The 22,161-nt window shown below is 41.9% G+C and overlaps 1 protein-coding gene across 3 annotated transcripts in view; it reads left to right on the top strand.

Moving 5' to 3' along the window:
- The window catches only part of raf1a (Raf-1 proto-oncogene, serine/threonine kinase a), a 38,608-nt gene extending 20,589 nt beyond the window's left edge, over positions 1–18,019 (top strand). For 2 of the 3 annotated variants that reach the window (XM_035741288.2, XM_035741291.2), the window contains 2 exons: positions 16,001–16,135; positions 16,302–18,019. In XM_035741288.2, the coding sequence (XP_035597181.1) occupies positions 16,001–16,135; positions 16,302–16,442 (276 nt within the window). In that variant the 3' untranslated portion in view covers positions 16,443–18,019. Of the gene's footprint in view, positions 1–16,000; positions 16,136–16,301 lie in introns of those variants that run through there. The other variant, XM_052483127.1, reaches the window with a different exon arrangement.
- Positions 18,020–22,161: the final 4,142 nt, after the last annotated feature.

Here is a 22,161-nt window from a genome sequence, read left to right as displayed (position 1 = left end):
CACATAACCATCTCTAAAACCATGGTACTTTGACCTCCCCTGCTGTGTTTGAGTTTAACATATCAAATATAACTTGGATTGTAGGACACAGTTTAAGCCACGTGGTCTGTATTTCCCTGGCCTGGGTTCCAGTGTGTGGGTGTCAGAGGGGTAGATGGGCTCTGTGTCACTGGCTGGCTGACTGTCTGAGTGGGGGTTTGTTTGTTGTATGGAGAGAGAGAGACAGCGAGAGAGTGCTCACACGTGTACTGATTTGAACCTCTCTGGGGTAGGGGGCAGTATTTTGACATCCGGGAAGAAAAGTGTGCCCAAAGTAAACTGCGTGTTACTCAGGCCCAGAAGCTAGGATATGCATATAATTGGTAGATTTGGATCCAAAACACTCTAAAGTTTCTAAAACTGTTAAAATAATGTCTGAGAGTAAACAGAACTGATTTGGCAGGCGAAACCCAGAGGACAAACCATCCAGGGGAAAACAAAATTGAGGTCATCGGATTTTCCAATGGGTTTCTATGGGATACCCTTATTATTAGGAACCTGGTTGCAGTTCCTATGGCTTCCACTAGATGTCAACAGTCTTCAGAAATTGGTTGATGTTTTTCTTTTGAGAAATGGAGAAGTAGTCCTATTCATTGTAAGTGTCACTCCAGGTAGGCTCTACTGTTTTGGTGCGCGTGAACAGGAGCGCGCTCCACGTTGTTTTAATCCGGTATTAGAAACAGTTTATTCCGTCTTAAATTTGATTGATTATTTACGTTTTAGGGTACCGGAGGTTGGATTAGGAACATTGTTTGAAATGTTTGGACCAAGTTTACAGGTAACTTAGATACTTTTTAGACATGTTGGGCGAGTTGAAACCGGTGTATTTCTGAATCAAATGCTCCAAATAAATATACATTTTTGGGACATAAAGAAGGACATTATTGAACAAAATGACCATTTGTGATGTTTCTGGGACATTTTGGAGTGCCAACAGAAGATCTTCAAAGGTAAGGCATTAATTATATCGCTATTTCTGACTTTTGTGTCGCAACTGCCTGGTTGAAAAATGATTTTCATGTGTTTGTATGTGGGGCGCTGTCCTCAGATAATCGCATGGTGTGCTTTCGCCGTAAAGCATTTTTAAAATTCTGACACAGCGGCTGGATTAACAAGAAGGTAAGCTTTATTTTGATGTATAACACATATATTTTCAAGAATGTAAAAAATTTGAATTTAGTATTTTAGAATTTCGCACTCGGCAATTTCACCGGATGTTGGCCAGGTGGGACGCTACCGTCCCACCTGCCCGTAGGAAGTTAAAGCAATGATATTCAAGTGATGGGCTGTTTTAGAACTCAGCAGCTGTGACGTGGTAAGGTTGGACCCAGGTGCAGAGAAGAGACCAGACAAGGAATCCGTGGTTAAGGATAACCTAATATTTTACTGAGAAACTGTAGCCGCAGGATCACAGTAAACTTTAAAAAACACTAAGTCTCGGAAATTTGCTCAGGAAACAAATGCACACAGTAAACAATTCAAGCTTCTGCAAAGGACCACAGAAAACAATTCCCTCTGGTGCCTGACGGGACTGATGACCACCACATCGCCCTTCCAGTCCACCAGATACTGCAGGGTCCCTCGGCCCTGACGAGCCTCCAGACGCCGGACTGTGTAGGCCCACGTGGCCATCCACAAGTCGAGGGGGCAGAGGAGCAGGTGTGGGGGGAGATAATGGACTGGTCCTCACCAGCTTGAAATGGGAGACATGAAAGGACGGACAGACCCTCATAGACCTGGGAGGCTGGAGATGTTAGGTGACCGGGTTGATGCGACTCATGATCTTGAATGGTCATATGGAGCGAGCTTCCGCGAGTCCACATTTAAGGGAAGATCACGGGGGGATAGCCACACCCGTTGACCTGGTCCGAGGTGCCGGTTTGCCTGATGTTGGTGTCGGGCAGAGGAGCGGAACAAGGAGGATTGGCAGTGTGTTATGAGCATACTCCACCCAGACGAGGAACTTGCTCCAGTTGCTGCCCTGAGTGGAGACGAAGCAGCGCAGGAACTTCTCCAGCTCCTGGTTGGCCCGCTCAGTTTGCCCATTCGACTGAGGGTGGAACCCCGAGGAGAGACTCACCGGTGCTCCCAACAGGGAGCAGAAGGCCTTCCTATACCGTGTGACAAACTGGGGCCCACAATCTGAGATAATGTCCTGGGAAAGTCTGTGTAGTCGATAGACATCAGCGAGATCAGCGGTCTCCTTCGATGAAAGCAATTTGGGTAAGGCGATGAAAAGGGCTGCCTTGGAGAACCGATCGATGACCACCAGGATAGTGATAAGCCCTTGAGATGGAGGTAACCAAGTGATAAAGTCTACAGACAGATGAGACCTGGGATGGGCAGAGGTTGGAGCAACCTGGCCGGTCGTTGACACTATGACTTGCTTTGGGCACAGATGAAACACGTTCTCACGTCTTCCATCATGTTGGGCCACCAGAATTTCCGCCTCAGGAACTCCAGTGTCCGATTAACACCTGGATGCCCAGTTAATTTAGGAGTGTCCCCATTGTAGTCCTTGGGACCAGGCTTTTCAAGTCTGTTAGTGGGTCCCTCACCGGGGTCAGGTTCTCAGGTCTGGGCTTGTCAGACCGTGGTCTCAATACTCCATATCACAGGGACCACAATGCGTGAGCTGGGGATGGATGGGCTCAGGGTCCTTCTCCTCGTTAGAGACATCGTGTTGGCAGAACAAGGCGTCTGCCTTCTGATTCTTGGATCCAGGGCAATAGGCTAGTGTGAAATCGAACCTGTTAAAAAACAGCCCACCTAGCCTGGCGAGCGTTCAACCTTATTGAATGAAGACCAAGTTCTTATGGTCCGTCCAGATCACGAAAGGATGAGGTGCCCGCTCCAACCAGTGTCTCCACCCCTCAAGAGCCCACTTAACTGCCAAGAGCTCCCGGTTGCCTACATGGGTGCAGTTCCATCTACTCCTTGTTCCTCTATGAAAGGACCGCCCCCTGCTCCGGTGTCCGAGGCATCCGCCTCCACCACAAAGGGACAAGTCAGAGTAGGGTGAACGATGATGGGTCCTTTGAGCTCCATGAATACCCTGTCAGACTCAGGGGTCCAGCAAACACGGGTCTGCGACTTGCGGGTTAGGACTGTGAGAGGCGCTGCCACCGCACCAAATTTGCATATAAAACGCCTGTAAAAATGGTCAAACCTGAGGAACCGCTGGACCTGCTTGAGTGAGGTGGGACGGGGCCAGTTGTTCAAAGAATGACTCTTGCTGGATAATATTTTTTTGCAATGGAGGAGGAAGTGCATCTCTGTCTCAACTTCCCTTTCGTGCAGTGACCACATTCTCTCGCTCTCTCTCGCTCTCATTCAATTCGCTTTATTGGCATGACGTACCAATGTACATATTGCCAAAGCTTATTTTGGATATTCACAATATAAATAAAAATGAGAATCAAATTGTCAACGGGACAACAGTAACAACAAAAACCAAATGTCAAAATAACTATACATTTAACAATAAGTTTACAGTAGAGGACATGTGCAGGTTGATTGGTCTGTCAGACACTTGACATGTAGGAGAATCTTACAGAACTCTGCAATGCAGGGTTTCAATGGGGTGTTTGTCCCATTTGATGAAATCTTGTTTTGCAAGTGGACCCCACACCTCGGGGGCGGCAACCCAGACAGGCCGACCACAACAGTGAATCAACCCACCCAGGTGACGCACCCCCCCCAGGGACGGCACGAGAGAGCCCCAGCAAGCCAGTGACTCAGCCCCCGTAACAGGGTTAGAGGCATGGAGGAGACTCTCTCCATGCAGACACCTTTTGTAGATTGTGTTGTGGTTCTTGGTGGCCTTTTGTTTGTTTGCTTGCTTTGGCACCTTTCATCACCCTGCATTATCACATTCATGCATGCAAAACACTCACTTACACTACTGATTACTGATTACACACACCATTGTATATTATACTTAGTTGCTTTAGTTAATAAATACATATTTTGCTACTCCTAATCTCCACGTTGTCTCCCTTTGTTACGGGCTTTGAGCCGGTTCGTGACAATCGTTACGCGCATCAGCGTGTCATTAGACTCACCTGGACTCCATCTCTTCCCTGATTACCTTCCCTATATATGTCACTCCCTTTGGTTCCTTCCCCAGGCATTATTGTTTCTGCTTCAGTTTCATGTCTGTGCGTTGTTTGTGTTTCTTGTTTTGAATTATGTTTTCATTTATTTATTAAATGATTCACTCCCTGAATTTGCTTCCCAGCTCCCAGCGCACACTAGGTTGTATTTACAATGGTGTTTGTTCTTCAGTGGTTGCCCTTTTCTTGTGGCAACAGGTCACAAATATTGCTGCTGTGATGGCACACTGTGGTATTTCACCCAATAGATATGGGAGTTTATCAAAATTGGATTTGTTTTCGAATTCTTTGTGGGTCTGTGTAATCTGAGGGAAATATGTCACTAATATGGTCATACATTTGGCAGGAGGTTAGGAAGTGCAGCTCAGTTTCCACCCCATTTTGTGGACAGTGTGCACATAGCATGTCTTCTCTTGAGAGCCAGGGCTGCCTTTCTCAATAGCAAGGCTAAGCTCACTGAGTCTGTACATAGTTAAAGATTTACTTAATCTTGGGTCAGTCAGTGGTCAGGTATTCTGCCACTGTACTCTCTGTTTAGGGCCAAATAGCATTGTAGTTTTTTTGTAAATCCTTTCCAATGTGTCAAGTAATTATTTGTTAGTTTTTTCATGATTTGGTTGGGTCTAATTGTGTTGCTGTCCTGGTGCTCTGTGGGGTTTGTTTGTGTTTGTGAACAGTGCCCCAGAACCAGCTTCCTTAGGGGGCTCTTCTCCAGGTTCATTTCTCTGTAGGTGGTGGCTTTGTTATGGAATGTTTGGGAATCGTATTTTGATAATTAGCAGGTATCTGCCTAATTCTGCTCTGCATTAATTATTTGGTGTTTCATATTGTACACGGAGGATATCTTTGCAGAATTCTGCATGCAGAGTCTCAATTTGGTGTTTGTCCCATTTTGTGAATTCTTGGTTGGTGAGCGGACCCCCAGACCTCACAACCATAAAGGACAAAGGGTTCTATAACTGAAAGTATTTTTTTGCCAGATCCTAATTGGTATGTTGAATTTTATGTTCCTTTTGATGGCATAGAAGGTCCTTCTTGCCTTGTCTCTCAGATCGTTCACATCTTTGTGGAAGTTACCTGTGGCGCTGATGTTTAGGCCGAGGTATGTATTGTTTTTTGTGTGCTCTAGGGCAATGGTGTCTAGATGGAATTTGTTTTTTGTGGTCCTGGCAACTGAACCTTTTTTGCAACACCATTATATTTGTCTTACTGAGATTTATTGTCAGGGCCCAGGTCACGAGATGAGCTATAAGTGTACCTACAATAGGAGTCCCCTCGAAGCCTACCATTGATTATGTACATACTAGAGGTCGACCGATTTTATGATTTTTCAACGCCGATACCGATTATTGGTGGACCCCCAAAAAAGCCGATACCGATTAATCAACCTATTTTATTTTAAAATTGTATTTGTTTACATTTTTTTATTTGTAACAATGACAATTACAACAATACTGAATGAACACTTATTTTAACTTAATATAATACATCAATAAAATCAATTTAGCCTCAAATAAATCATGAAACCTGTTCAATTTGTTTTAAATAATGCAAAAACAAAGTGTTGGAGAAGTAAAAGTGCAATATGTGCCTTGTAAGAAAGCTAACGTTTAAGTTCCTTGCTCAGAACATGAGAACATATGAAAGCTGGTGGTTCCTTTTAACATGAGTCTTCAATATTCCCAGGTAAGAAGTTTTAGGTTGAAGTTATTATAGGAATTATAGGACTATTTCTCTCTATGCCATTTGTATTTCATATACCTTTGACTATTGGATGTTCTTAAAGGCACTTTAGTATTGCCAGTGTAACAGTATAGCTTCCGTCCCTCTCCTCGCTCCTACCTGGGCTCGAAACAGGAACACAACGACAACAGCCACCCTCGACGCAGCGTTACCCATGCATATAGCAAGGGGAACAACCACTCCAAGTCTCAGAGCGAGTAACATTTGAAATGCTATTTGAAATGCTATTAGCGCGCACCCCGCTAACTAGCTAGCCATTTCACATCGGTTACACCAGCCTAATCTTGGGAGTTGATAGGCTTGAAGTCATAAACAGCTGCTGGCAAACGGACGAAAGTGCTGTTTGAATGAATGCTTACGAGCCTGCTGCTGCCTACTGAGTGATGGGTGCTGAGTGCTCTATCAAATCATAGACTTAGTTATAACATGATAACACACAGAAGTACGAGCCTTAGGTCATTAATATGGCAGAATCCGGAAACTATCATCTCGAAAACAAGACGTTTATTCTTTGAGTGAAATACGGAACTGTTCCGTATTTTATCTAATGAGTGGCATCCATAAGTCTAAATATTCCTGTTACATTGCGCAACCTTCAATGTTATGTCATAATTACGTAAAATTCTGGCAAATTAGGCGGCCCAAACTGTTGCATATACACTGACTCTGCGTGCAATGAACGCAAGAGAAGTGACACAATTTCACCTGGTTAATATTGCCTGCTAACCTGGATTTCTTTTAGCTAAATATGCAGTTTTAAAAAATATATACTTCTGAGTATTGATTTTAAGAAAGGCATTGATGTTTATGGTTAGGTTCACATTGGAGCAACGATACGCACCGCATCGATTATATGCAACGCAGGACATGCTAGATAAACTAGTAATAGTCATCAACCATGTGTAGTTGACTAGTGATTATGATTGATTGATTTGTTTTTTTTAGAAGATAAGTTCAATGCTAGCTAGCAACTTACCTTGGCTTACTGCATTCGCGTATCTGGCCGTCTCCTCGTGGAGTGCAATGTAATCAGGTGGCTAGAGCATTGGACTAGTTAACTGTAAGGTTGCAAGATTGAATCCCCCGAGCTGACAAGGTAAAAAATCTCTCGTTCTGCCCCTGAACGAGGCAGTTAACCCACCATTCCTAGGCTGTCATTGAAAATAAGAATGTGTTCTTAACTGACTTGTCTAGTTAAATAAAGATTAAATAAAGGTGTAAAATATATATTTCTTTAAATCGGCCAAATCGGTGTCCAAAAATACCCATTTCCGATTGTTATGAAAACTTGAAATCGGCCCTAATTAATCGGCCATTCCGATTAATCGGTCGACCTCTAGTACCCAGCGTCCGACAGAGCTGCAGGAGTTGTGACCCGTCTTTGTTTGTTATGTTGTCGTAGTTGTGTCATGGGAGGCATATAGGGGAGAGAATGCTGTCATCTACAGGTAGGTGTTTGTCCCTCCGTGTGTAAAGTGTGTTGGGTTCTTGTCCAGTTCAGGTATTTAGGTTGCGACATGTCCCTGAGCCAGGGAATTGTTCATCTCCCCCTATAGGATTGAGAAACTGTCATAGTTAAAAGTATGGGGATTCTATTAGGTGGTATAGGTAGCACACATGAGGACATTTTTCTATTTTTCTCAGACCTCTTATATTCCAGGATGAGATAGTAAAAGATTTGTGTTCCATAGTGTGTTGTTTTTGTGTGGTTTAGGCCCGAACCATCACAGTAGGTGTCAGCATAGCAGAGCATGATGAGCATCTTACGTTTCAGAGTCGTGGCTGAACGACGACAAGAATAACATACAGCTGGCAGGTTTTAAGCTTTTTTGGCAGGATAGAACAGCAGCGTCTGTGTATATTTGTAAAAAACAGCTGGTGCACAAAATCTAAGGTCTCAAGTTTTTTGCTTGCCTGAGGTAGAGTATGATAAACTGTAGATGACACTCATGATAAACTGTAGATGACACTATTTACCAAGAGTTTTCATCTGTATTTTTCATAGTTGTCTATATACCACCACAAACCAATGCTAGCACTAAGACCACACTCAATGAGCTGTACATGGCCATAAGCAAACAGGAAAACGCTCATCCAGAGGCGGTGCTCCTAGTGGCCGGGGACTTTAATGCAAGGAAACTCAAATCTGTTTTATCTCACTTCTACCAGCAAGTTAACTTCTCTGGGATATGTGGGACGGTAGCGTCCCACCTCGCCATCAGCCAGTGAAATTGCAGGGCGCCAAATTCAAAACAACAGAAATCCCATAATTAAAATTCCTCAAACATACAAATATTTTACACAATTTTAAAGATAAACTTGTTGTAAATCCAGCCACAGTTTCCGATTTTCAAAAAGGCTTTACGACGAAAGCACACCAAACGATTATGTTAGGTCGGCACCTAGTCACAGAAAAGCATAGCCATTTTTCCAGCCAAAGAGAGGAGTCACAAAAAGCAGAAATATAGAGAAAATGAAACACTAACCTTTGATCTTCATCAGATGACACTCATAGGACTTCATGTTACACAATACATGTATGTTTTGCTCGATAAAGTTCATATTTATATCCAAAAATCTGTGTACATAAGCGTGTTGTTTTCAGTAGTTCCAAAACATCCGGTGATTTTGCAGAGTACCACGTCAATTTACAGAAATACTCATAATAAACATTGCTAAAAGATACAAGTGTTCTGCATGGAAATTTAGATCCACATCTCCTTAATGCAACCGCTGTGTCTGATTTCAATTTTGTTTTATGAAAAAAGCACACCATACAATAATCTGAGTACAGCGCTCCGACACTAAAACAAGCCATACAGATATCCGCCATGTTGTGGAGTCAACAGAAGTCCAAAATAGCATTATAAATATTCACTTACCTTTGATGATCTTCATCAGAATGCACTCCCAGGAATCCCAGTTCCACAATAAATGTTTGTTTTGTTCGATAATGTCCATAATTTATCTCAAAATACCTCCTTTTTGTTTGCGCGTTTAGACCTGTAATCCAAATTCACGACACCCGATCACTAGGTCCAGACAAAGTCAAAAAGTTCCATTATTGTCCGTAGATACATGTCAAACGATGTATAGAATCAATCTTTAGGCTGTTTTAACATAAATCTTCAATAATGTTCCAACCGGAGAATTCCTTTGTCTTCAGAAATGCGTGCGTGATCAGCTCATGCCACTCTGGCAGACCTCTGGTTGAATCAGCTCTCATTCGCCCCCACTTCACAGTAGAAGCCTCAAACAAGGTTCTAAAGACTGTTGACATCGAGTGGAAGCCGTAGAAAGTGCAATATGACACCATAGACACTGTATATTCGATAGGCAATGACTTGGAAACTACAAACCTCAGATTTCCCACTTCCTGGTTGGATTCTTTATCATGTTTTTGCCTGCTATTTGAGTTCTGATATACTCACAGACATAATTCAAACAGTTTTATAAACTTCATAGTGTTTTCTATCCAAATATACTATCCAATATTATATTAATATTCTAGCTTTTAGACCTGAGTAGCAGACAGTTTACTCAGGGCACCTTTTTATCCAAGCTACTCAATACTGCCCCCCATTCCCAAAGAAGTTAAATGTGCAACCAGAGGGAAAAAACTCTAAACCACCTTTACCCAACACACAGAGACACATACAAAGCACTCCCACACCCTCCATTTGGCAAATCTGACCATAATTCTATCCTCCTGATTTCGGCTTATAAGCAAAAACTGAAGCAGGAAGTAGTCCAATGAAGCAGATGCTAAACTACAGGACTGTTTTGCTAGCACGTACTGGAATATGTTGCGGGATTCTTCCAATGGCATTGGAGTCCACCACATCAGCTTCATCAATAAGTGCATCGATGACGTCATCCCCACAGTGACTGTACGTACATACCCCAACCAGAAGCCATGGATTACAGGCAACATCCGCACTGAGCTAAAGGGTAGATCTGCCACTTTCAAGGAGCGGGACTCTACCCCGGAAGCTTCTAAGAAATCCTGCTTTGCTCTCAGACGAACCATCACAGGCAAAGCATCAAATACAGGACCCTGGGCCAATACCCTCTCTCTTGACATAGGGGTAGTGTGCTCTTATAGCACAGTGCCATGCCAGGGGAAGGTCTGTGTAAAAAAAATAAGTTGCTTAAGTTCCCCTCTTTGCAAACAATCAGCTAATAGTGTCTCTGGATTGTCCTTGAGAGGCTTAAAAAAAAATGCAATGTTATTTTTAATATCCATGGGGTACTGTATTGTAATGACCCCTGGACAGGGATAAGCCACTGGGGCTTCAAATGCCTCTGCATTTGGGGCGGGGGGGGGCTGTGAAACTCTCCTGCCATTGTTGGGTTCAAGAGTTTTCACACATCTGACTTCACACCTCAGTGCTAATTGAAGGTGCTGCCAGGTCTGTTCTGTCCTAGCAGCTTGGTAGCTTAGTATACTTATTTACTTAGCTTTATATAGGAAAATTATCTAGAGATTATTATCTTTTACTTTTTGGCTTCAGAAGTAGCTTCAGACTGAATATTACTCACTCAGTTCTGTGTTGGATGGTATTTCCAAGTTCCGCTGTACTTTCTTGTGCAGGTTTTTGGTTTGTCAGAAGTTTTTTCTTTTTAGTCCTTGGTAGTAATAGTCCATTCAGAAAATTTTGTCCAAAATCAAGGTTTTAGGTATGGAATTTTTTATTTGGATTGATGGTTTTAATGTTGAGGTTTAGTACCCTGTATAAGTCCTTGCGAGAAAAAAAAAAAAAGTTTATCTAAATTTATCCAACTCCAATTCGCTCTCGCTCTCTCTCCCTATCTCTCTTGCTCTATCAATTCATTTCAATTCAAGGGCTTTATTGGCATGGGAAACATGTGTTAACATTGCCAAAGCAAGTGAGGTAGATAATATATAAAGTGAAATAAACAATAAAAATTAACAGTAAACATTACACATACAGAAGTTTCAAAACAATAAAGACATTACAAATGTCATATTATATATATATACAGTGTTTTAACAATGTACAAAAGGTTAAAGGACACAATATAAAATAAATAAGCATAAATATGGGTTGTATTTACAATGGTGTGTGTTCTTCACTGGTTGCCCTTTTCTCGTGGCAACAGGTCACACATCTTGCTGCTGTGATGGCACACTGTGGAATTTCACCCAGTAGATATGGGAGTTTATCAAAATTTGATTTTTTTTCGAATTCTTTGTGGATCTGTGTAATCTGAGGGAAATATGTCACTTTAATATGGTCATACATTCGGCAGGAGGTTAGGAAGTGCAGCTCAGTTTCCACCTCATTTTGTGGGCAGTGAGCACATAGCCTGTCTTCTCTCGAGAACCATGTCTGCCTACGGCGGCCTTTCTCAATAGCAAGGCGATGCTCACTGAGTCTGTACATAGTCAAAGCTTTCCTTAATTTTGGGTCAGTCACAGTGGTCAGGTATTCTGCCTCAGTGTACTCTCTGTGTAGGGCCAAATAGCATTCTAGTTTGCTCTGTTTTTTTGTTAATTCTCTCCAATGTGTCAAGTAATTATCTTTTTATTTTCTCATGATTTGGTTGAGTCTAATTGTGCTGCTGTCCTGGGGCTCTGTAGGGTGTGTTTGTGTTTGTGAACAGAGCCCCAGGACCAGCTTGCTTAGGGGACTCTTCTCCAGGTTCATCTCTCTGTAGGTGATGGCTTTGTTATGGAAGGTTTGGGAATCGCTTCCTTTTAGGTGGTTTGTAGAATTTAACGGCTCTTTTCTGGATTTTGATAATTAGTGGATATCGGCCTAATTCTGCTCTGCATGCATCTATCTCTATCGCTCTCTCTCTCTCACGCTGTCTCTCTCGTGCTGTCTCCATCTCTCTCTATCCATCTCCCTCGCTCTATCTATCGCTCTCTCTCTTGCTCTCGCTCTCTATCTAGCTCGCTCTCTCTCGCTATATCTATCTCTCTCGCACTCTCTCTATTGCTCTCTCTCGCTCTCTCTCGCTCTATCTCCCACTATATCTCTCTCTTGCTCTCTATCTCGATCACTATCTCTCTCGCTCTCTATCATTATCTCTCTATCGCTCTCGCTCTCTCTATCGCTCTCGCTCTCTCTCGCTATCTCTCTATCGCTCTCTCTAGCTCTATCGCTATCTCTATCACTCTCGAGCTCTATCGCTCTCTCTCGCTCTCTCTCTCTCTCTCTCTCTCGCTCTCGCTCTCGCTCTCTCACTCTCTCACGCTCTATCTATCTCCCTCGCTCTCTCTTGCTCTCTCTCGCTCTCTCTCTCTTGCTCTCTCTCTCTTGCTCTCTCTCTCTCTCTCTAGCTCTATCGCTATCTCTTGCGCGCGCTCTCTCTCGCTATCTCTCTCTCTCGCGCTCTCTCTCTATCTATCTTGCTCATCTATCTCGCGCTCTCTCGCGCTCTCTATCACTCGTGCTCTTTCTTTCCGCGTTCTCTTTCTCTTGCGCTCTCTCTTCTTGTGCTCTCTCTCTTCTTGTGCTCTCTCTCTTCTTGCGCTCTCTCTCACGCTCTCTCTCTTGCGCTCTCTCTCTCTTGCTCTCTCTCTCTATTGCGCTCTCACTCATCTATCTCTCTCGCTATCTATCTATCTCGCTCTCAATTCAATTCAATTGACATGGCAAGTTCATTATTATTACTTACATTTTCAAAGTATACATATCAATAATAATAGTCGTAGTGGACATGGGATGACCATTAACAACAACAACAATATTAATGAGAACAACAATACATTAAAGCAATGGTAGTGGACCAGTGTCAACATGACTGAGAAGACGCATGACATGATACGAAAGACAAAACAAAACAAGATGGGAAATATTAGCGATATTACTTTTCACTTTTCACTGGCTGTCCCTCAAGGTTGTGGCAGGAGGACACATATTTGGCTGCCAAAACTGCACATTTTGGCTTTTCACCCAATAAATATTTGATTTTTTTCTTCATCTTTTATAGTTTCAAATTCTTTATATTGAATTATAATTTTGGGAAAGAAATATTCTCTTAGGTCTGAGTATTTGTCACAGTGTAATAGGAAATGCAGCTCTGTCTCTACCTCTCACCTGGAGCAGAGTGAGCACAGCCTGTCCTCTCTGGGCAGCCAGGTTTGTCTGTGATGACTGGTCTCTATAGCCAGACTGTGCTCACTGAGTCTGTACCTAGTCAATGTTTTCCAAAGTTTTCTATCAGTCACAGTGGTCAGATAGTCTGCCACCATGTACTGTCTGTTTAGAGCCAAATAGCATTGAAGTTCACTTCAATTTTTTGTGGTGTCTTTCCAATAGGTGATATATTTTTATTTTTGTTTTGTAATGATTTGGTTGGGCCAGATTTTTTGAGTGCTGTCCTGAGGCTCTATGGGGTTGGTTTGGGTTGGTGAACTGAGCCTCAGAACCAGCTGGCTGAGGGGACTCTTCTCTTTTTTAATCTCTTGACATTGTAGAGCTGTGTGATGAAATGTTTTGGGGTCACTTGTTTTTAGATGGTTGTAAAATTTGAATGCTATTTTTTTCTATTCGAATGAGGAGGGGGTATTGGCCCAATTCTGCTTTACATGTGTTATTTTGAGTTTTTCTTTGCACTTGCAATACAGTCTTGCAAAACGCTACAAAACACGAGTAGATTTAGCCTTTGTTTTGGTTTACTTGTTTATCAATTAGAGTGTGGAGGGTGTAAATGTGGTCTGTTGTACGATAATTTTTTAGAAATACAATCTGGCTTCTGCTCAGGACGTTGTGTTCGTCAAGGAAATTATGTAGTCTGCTATTTATAATACCGCAGAGAATTTTCCCAAGTTGCTGTTAATGCAAATTCCTCTGTAATTCCTCAATTTTTATAGATTGGTGTGATCAATCCCTGGTTCCAAATATCGGGGAAATACCTGTTGAAGAGTTTGAGTATAGCCAATTTGAATTTGAGGTCTGTATATCTGTATATTTCATAATTTAATTTAAAATACCATCAGCACCACAGGCCTTTTTGGGTTGGAGAGTGCATAGTTTTTCCAATAATTCTTATCCTGTAATTGGGGTATCCACAGGATTCTGATAGTCTTTGACTGCTGATTCAAGGATTTGTAATTTTTCTTGTGTATCTTTTTGTTCTGGGCTCTTTGTTATATTGCTGTAGAGGTTTGCAAAGGGATTTCTCCACATATGCCCATTTTGGATAGCCAATTCCTCATGATGAGGTTTGTTTAATTTATTCCAATTCTCCCAGAAGTGGTTTGATTCAATGGATTCCTCAATTCCATCCAGCTGATGTGCTGTTCCTTTTCCCTTGTAATGTGCTGTTCCTTTTCCCTTGTAATGTGCTGTTCCTTTTCCCTTCTAATGTGCTGTTCCTTTTCCCTTGTAATGTGCTGTTCCTTTTCCCTTCTGATGTGCTGTTCCTTTTCCCTTCTGATGTGCTGTTCCTTTTCCCTTGTAATGTGCTGTTCCTTTTCCCTTCTGATGTGCTGTTCCTTTTCCCTTCTAATGTGCTGTTCCTTTTCCCTTCTAATGTGCTGTTCCTTTTCCCTTGTAATGTGCTGTTCCTTTTCCCTTCTGATGTGCTGTTCCTTTTCCCTTCTAATGTGCTGTTCCTTTTCCCTTGTAATGTGCTGTTCCTTTTCCCTTCTGATGTGCTGTTCCTTTTCCCTTCTAATGTGCTGTTCCTTTTCCCTTCTAATGTGCTGTTCCTTTTCCCTTCTAATGTGCTGTTCCTTTTCCCTTCTAATGTGCTGTTCCTTTTCCCTTGTAATGTGCTGTTCCTTTTCCCTTGTAATGTGCTGTTCCTTTTCCCTTGTAATGTGCTGTTCCTTTTCCCTTGTAATGTGCTGTTCCTTTTCCCTTCTAATGTGCTGTTCCTTTTCCCTTCTGATGTGCTGTTCCTTTTCCCTTGTAATGTGCTGTTCCTTTTCCCTTGTAATGTGCTGTTCCTTTTCCCTTCTAATGTGCTGTTCCTTTTCCCTTGTAATGTGCTGTTCCTTTTCCCTTGTAATGTGCTGTTCCTTTTCCCTTGTAATGTGCTGTTCCTTTTCCCTTGTAATGTGCTGTTCCTTTTCCCTTGTAATGTGCTGTTCCTTTTCCCTTCTAATGTGCTGTTCCTTTTCCCTTCTGATGTGCTGTTCCTTTTCCCTTCTAATGTGCTGTTCCTTTTCCCTTCTAATGTGCTGTTCCTTTTCCCTTCTGATGTGCTGTTCCTTTTCCCTTCTAATGTGCTGTTCCTTTTCCCTTCTGATGTGCTGTTCCTTTTCCCTTGTAATGTGCTGTTCCTTTTCCCTTCTAATGTGCTGTTCCTTTTCCCTTGTAATGTGCTGTTCCTTTTCCCTTGTAATGTGCTGTTCCTTTTCCCTTGTAATGTGCTGTTCCTTTTCCCTTGTAATGTGCTGTTCCTTTTCCCTTCTAATGTGCTGTTCCTTTTTTGTTCTTAGGGTGTGTTTCTATTGTTTCAGTGTTTCCCCATATTGAGGGTGTATATTTTTGTTCTCTGGTTCTCTGTGTTTTTGATTAGATCTATTTCTCAATGACGCTCTCTCTCTCTCTCTATTGCTCTCTCTATCTCTCTCGCTCTTTATCTGTCTTTCGCTCGCTATCTATTTATCTCTCTCGCTCTCTCTCTTTCTCTGGTTCTCTCTCTCGCTCTCTCTATCTCTATCGCTCTCTCGCTATCTATCTCTCAATCTCTCTATTGCGCTCTCTCGCTAGCTATCTATCTATCTCTCTTGCTCTCTCTCTCACTCGCTATCTAGCTATCTCGCTCGCTCTCTCTTGCTATCTATCTTTATCGCTATTTCTATCGCTCGCTCTCTCTCTCGCTATTTATCTATCTATCTCTCTCTTTCACTCTCTATCGCTCTCTCTCTCGTCAAAGGTGTCAGGTTTGGCTCACATTATCTGAGGACTCACCTTTCATTATCTGACGACTCACCTGTCCTCAGTGTAGTAATGTCACAACCAGTGGTTCAGACTGGCAGACAGACTTGTATGGATCTGTTTCAATATCATCTGGTCACCACATTCTTCTCACAGCAGGTATTACAATATTAGGGACTCACTGTGACTTCCACAGAAAGAAATAACACTGTGACCATTCATCTCTGTCTCCCCTGTCAGATCATCTTCATGGTGGGTCGGGGGTACCTGTCTCCAGACCTCAGTAAGCTTTATAAGAGCTGCCCCAAAGCCATGAAGAGGCTGGTGGCTGACTGCATTAAGAAAATCAAAGACGAGAGGCCTCTGTTTCCCCAGGTACACCTGAGTCTTGCTAATGGCTTTTCTTTTTACATTATCTCTCCATCTTTATTTAGGACATTTCTAAAATGGCTGAAGTGGGTTTGATGGCACTGTACCAAATGCCTCCACGTTTTGCTAGGGGTGCTTCGAATCTTCCTCGCTTTCTCTCCCTCTCTTCCAGATCCTGTCGTCCATTGAGCTGCTGCAGCACTCCCTGCCTAAGATCAACCGCAGTGCCTCGGAACCCTCCCTGCACAGAGCCTCCCACACCGAGGACATCAACGTCTTCACATCAACCTATAGCAGGCTGCCTGTGTTCTAGAATTACAGCACCCAACATGCCCCTCCTACATGCTCCTGTTCCAAAACATACACACGTGTGCATGAGCGCGCACACACGCAGACACACACACGCACCCAGACACACACACACGCTCGCTCACACACACACGCTCACACACAGACAGAATATCACCGGCAAAGAGGAAGAGGACTGACTGGGAGGAAAGGTGACAGTGAATGGGATCAATATGGTATTTCAGTCACTGACTGAGTTGTGCCAGTGATGGTTTCGGTGTAGAGAGCAGAGAAAGACTACCCATTGGTTTGGAGAAGATGATTGGCAGTGAAGGAAATGAATGCCCATTTCTAGGTTTAGTCAGAGGCCTACTTTTCCCCATGGCTAATATGGGTGCAACGGACAGAGTGGCAATGCAGTTAGTGAAATATGTGAAAGAAAGCACACCTACCTACCTGGGGACAGTGAGGCAGCACCCTCTGTGGGTCGGGAATGCATCCGGTTTTCAGGGGAAATGGAAAGAGCGCCTGTGACACGACTTCTGCTTCCACTTTGTTTTGCTGGGCAGGTGGTCAAAATGGTTAGAGCGTTGCGCCAGTAACCAAAGGTTTGCCTGATTGAATCCCAGAGTTGAAAAGGTGAAAAATCCCTGTGTGCCATTGATGATAAATGTAATGTAACGCTTTTGGACGTTAACAAGGCGACACTCCATCTTAAATCTTAACTCGTCCTCCACGTTTAGTGGATTGGTTCAACAGTGCAGAAGACAACCTCCCCCCGACAGTTAAAAAAAAATATATATATATATTGTCAGGGCCAGAAAGAAAGAAATGTTGCTCAGGTGTTTATTTTACTCCTGCTATGTTATAGGTTAGTGAGGTAGAGACATCGAAGGAACCGCATGTGAGAGAGCAGTAAAGAAGCTCTCTTATCTCTGTGCTGTGAAGCACACCTTTCTGTCTTGACTGACAGGGACTGACTGCCTTGGTTTATTATGAAGGATAGTTTCTCTAAGCTGACCTCCCCGAAGAGGAGATGAAGCCTAGACAAAGACCCTGCACAAACCTCACCCAGGATGATTTTTATAAAACAAAAAACAGTGAGACGCAATCTGTTGTTTTTGTTTTTTTTAGGATTATTTGATTGTACATTGTCTTAAATCCGATAGAGATACGAAATGATTATCAGTGTCTTCATCTTCATGCTTTTATTCTTTTTGTTTTGTCTTGTTATTCTGGAAAATTATCGTCTGTCAGTCTGTCACGCATGTGTGATTGAGGAAGACAGTTTTATATATTTTTTTTTTGTTGTGCACATTTGAACTAAAGCGATGCCTATTTCTCCGGTCCATGTGATTTGTTCATGGCTTTGCTGAGAGTTCTTATCAGTAGTTACCTACACATTTGAATCAGCCTTCTCTTTGGGTTAACCATCACCAGCTGGATATTAGGCAGTTCTCTTTAATATGTAGAAAAATATTTGACATCTAATTAGCTTTTTTTTGTCTGCCATGTCTCTTTCAGGAGGTTAAACATTTTATTGTAAACGTGGTGAGAATGTTTATTCCAGGTTTTATTTTAATAAAATTAAGTTAAACTAAATTGCAGAAGTGTTCAAAACCTTCCGTTCTTTGTTGCTACTGACTGGCAAAAGTTGCTGACTAGTGGGGCCTCAGATGGTTAGCGGACACTGATGGTTGTCTGCTCTCAATTGCTTGCTTTAATCTTGACGGTTCCAGATGTTGAGACACTGGTCTCCACCATTGAACTCCCTGCTGCCTCTCTCTGTGCACTGCCTCTCAGTAGGATCCCATACATGTGCAAGACTTTGTGGCTGGGTGCAATGTTTGCTGTTGCAGTAGCAGTGTGGTGCAATCACACCGTGGATCCAGTTGAGACACACCACTAGGAGATTCCACCATTGGGCAATGGCACTAGGTGCTCCACAGCTATTGGCAAGCCCACAGGAAAAACAGCCTACATGAGAGAGTGAGAGAGAGAGAGAGAGAGAGAGAGGAGAAAGACACACTTGGTGGAGAGATGGGATTAAATGATAACACATCTCAACAGAGCTATTGGGTAACACTTTAGTTGAAGTGGCTGCTTATGTGCTACATTGCCCTATAAACATCCACACACCTATGCAGTCATAGACTCTTGTGTTCTATAATGATGTCTCTGATGTTTGTATCCAGCCTGGCCTCAGTCAGCCCAGCCAGCATCTCAGTTGGTTATCAGACCTAACTGGAGGATTTGATATGGAATGATTTCAGTGCCAGCAGAAATAGTATTTGAAGTTGTATCTAGATATTGAATTGGAATAAAACATATTTTTATTTGTAATGCACATACTGATGATTGAATTCATACATTTGACTTGTATTTCATGATTTGAAACTTTATTGAATGAATAAGGCAATTTATTGAACATTCAAATTCAGTATTTATACATTCAGTTTCAATATGGTAAACATTGCATTCATTGTCTGCATCAGGTTTACGAACTATAATTTCAAGTTGATCAATCTTTCATATATTCAACTTCTCACATGCATTCAGATTCGGTTACATTTACATTTAAGTCATTTAGCAGACGCTCTTATCCAGAGCGACTTACAAATTGGTGCATTCACCTTATGACATCCAGTGGAACAGCCACTTTACAATAGTGCATCTAAATCTTTTAGGGGGGGTGAGAAGGATTACTTATCCTATCCTAGGTATTCCTTAAAGAGGTGGGGTTTCAGGTGTCTCCGGAAGGTGGTGATTGACTCTGCTGTCCTGGCGTTGTGAGGGAGTTTGTTCCACCAATGGGGGGCCAGAGCAGCGAACAGTTTTGACTGGGCTGAGCAGTTGTCTGTATTGTTTTTGTATACAGTGCATTCGGAAAGTATTCAGACCCCTTGACTTTTTCCACATTTTGTTACATTACAGCTTATTCTAAAATTGATTAAATGAAATAGTTTCCTCATAAATCTACACACAATACTCCGTAATGACAAAACGAAAACAGGTTTTAAGATTTTTTGCAAGTTTATTAGAAATGGAAACAGAAATACCTTATTTACATAAGTATTCAGACCATAGGAAGAGAGAAATTCAACATGCCACATTGGCTTTAGAACCCACCAGAAGCTTCCGTTTACCACGAGAGCATTTGATTCTATCTGTTCTCTATATTTCCTGGCTGGTAATGTAGCAGGATGTTGTCTCTGGTTTGGAATCTGAATTTAGAGAAGCTGAATCTGAATGCATCTGACAAGTTGAATATATACATTTGGATAAACTTGATAAACAGACAATGATTTCAATATTTACCATATTGAAACTCAACATATCAATATTGAATTTGTATGTTCATTCAATTCAGTTTAAAATCATGAAAAGTTCAATTTAGGAATTTAATGGTTACATGTGTGCGTCACACATTATTGTACATCAAAGTATTTAATTAAATATTGAATTAAATATCAATATCCAAATACACATTCGAAATTATGGAATTAAAATGCAATTTATGTTGGCACTGAAATCGCTCCATAAATTTTCCTAAGCGTTAGGATCCGTGTACGGTTTGTTCAATCAATATCCGAACTTAAACAACAAAGACGGATAATCATTTTGATTACGTGAATTCATTTTTTCTATGTCGTCCACAAGATTGAATGAATGAACACACACGGTGTGGGCATAGTAAGGGCTGCCATAGGAAACGTGTTCTAGCGGTTTCAAAGTAAAAGCCGTGTGACTCCAACGTTTACTTACCTGACCATCGCTCCGGCTAGCTAGCTTTTGCAATTAGTAATGTGATTTATTTGATCTTACTGAACCATTTGTCTCAAAAAAGGGAAGGGAAGGGAAGGGAAGAATAGCCATGGCGTCATCGAAAGTTGTGAATCGCAAGACCTGTATTGGCTGGTCTCTTTGGCATCTATTTCTGTGGAGTTTTGCTATCTGTTTGTTTAACTGTTCTATTTCTGCTTTCTGACAGGCCACAGAGACTGCTGAAAATAAGACGAGCAATAGAATACAAAGAGCAAACTCTGATCTGGCCCTACGGTGACAAGAGCTCCACCAGGCGGCATGCTGTGATCATGTTTCTGCCTACTTTGCTTTTACACATGCAGCAGATTCAACCTCCTCACACAGGGGGTGCTGGAGCAGATCCAGGGGGCTTTAAGTCGGCTACATTATTCAATATCTACAAACACAAGTATGCAGGTCATTCCTCTTGCACATACAAAGAAGCCCGTGTGCAACCCATGTGCAGATATCCCTTTAAAAACACACACACATGCACACAGACACAGTACACAGAGCCATGCTGGAGGAGACACGGCATCTAATCTGCAGAGCACAGGTGTCCACCGAGACAGAATACAGCCGTGGGCATGGTGACAGTAACTCATGTCAAGCCCAGTAGGGTGTATAACCAAATACAGCTCAAGGATGAACCATATAAAGACTGGATTCACTCAAAACAAAAGCTGTCAATCAAAATGCATGTTCCCAGTGCCTGAACACAGAAACAGACATTGGTTGGATATACAAAATCCTGTTTTTTTTTTGGCATCTACATTTAAATAAATATTCAAAAGATAGACACTTATAGTAGATAAGTGTGTACTGCATGTCTACTTCCTGTAATGCACATTGTTCGTTCACAGAATCATTATAATATATGTCACTGAGCAGATGCTTTTAGCAACTTTACATACCTATTCATTATGGGTGTTCCCTGGAATCAAACCCACGACCCTAGCATTACAAACGCCATGCTCGACCATCTGAGCTACAAAGGACCACTCTATTGTACCATTTCCCCAATGATGTTTTGACTAAACTGAAGTATTTTAACTATGCCATATCTCATTGTAGATCAAATACACCATGTATAGCAATAATCATAAAGCCCTTCTAGTCACCCTAACATAAGCGCTGGAACATTTCACCATGTGTCAGCAACAGTGGAATATCATGACATTGCATAACATCATAAAGCAACAGAATGTGCAATATATTCACCAGCAGATGGCAACATTGAGCAATACTTGTATGTACTTACTGGAGAGGATTTTCGTATTGCTTATACAGGTCATTATAAACAACACGGGATATAATGTCCGTGGTAGTACATGTCATATACTATGTTAGGCGAAAAGATGGATGCATTATACACTGACATGTTTAGAGAGGGTCGTGTTGAGGAAATGGAAACTCAAGAGATGTTTTCACGTTCATCGAACCCCTATGGAATGATTCAAAGACAAGGAGACTCGATATGCTGTACATAACAAATGATTTGAATGAGCTATATTTTTTTTCATTCTACTTCCTTCTGTCTGTTTACTTTTTTAGTACTTTGATTGGATTAGTTTATGATATAGAGCGACACAAATAAAGTTATTATTGTTATTATTACAAATGTGTATCATTAACAAAAATGTATTAGGATAACATATTGTTTTCACATTATATTACACCCTTAGCCAGGCTTTATTCTATTTGTCCAATGAATGCCCTGCAATTGAAAGTACTTCTCCTTTCAAGCCCTTTAATTAAAAAGCACAGCAGAAGACCGAATAGCTGCAACAACAACGAGACGGTGAGAAGCTCTGTAAAGAATCATTCACAATGTAGTACAGTTCAAAGACCCTTCCAAGAAACCAATCTTTCCCCTTACTGAATATCAAACAGAGGGTTCAGCGGAGCGGCACAACGTGTCTTTGTCACGGAGTTGTTCA

Source organism: Oncorhynchus keta, chromosome 28, assembly GCF_023373465.1.
Source record: "Oncorhynchus keta strain PuntledgeMale-10-30-2019 chromosome 28, Oket_V2, whole genome shotgun sequence".
In the NCBI taxonomy this organism is placed as follows: domain Eukaryota; kingdom Metazoa; phylum Chordata; class Actinopteri; order Salmoniformes; family Salmonidae; genus Oncorhynchus; species Oncorhynchus keta.
This window is presented reverse-complemented; position numbering and strand designations above follow the sequence as displayed.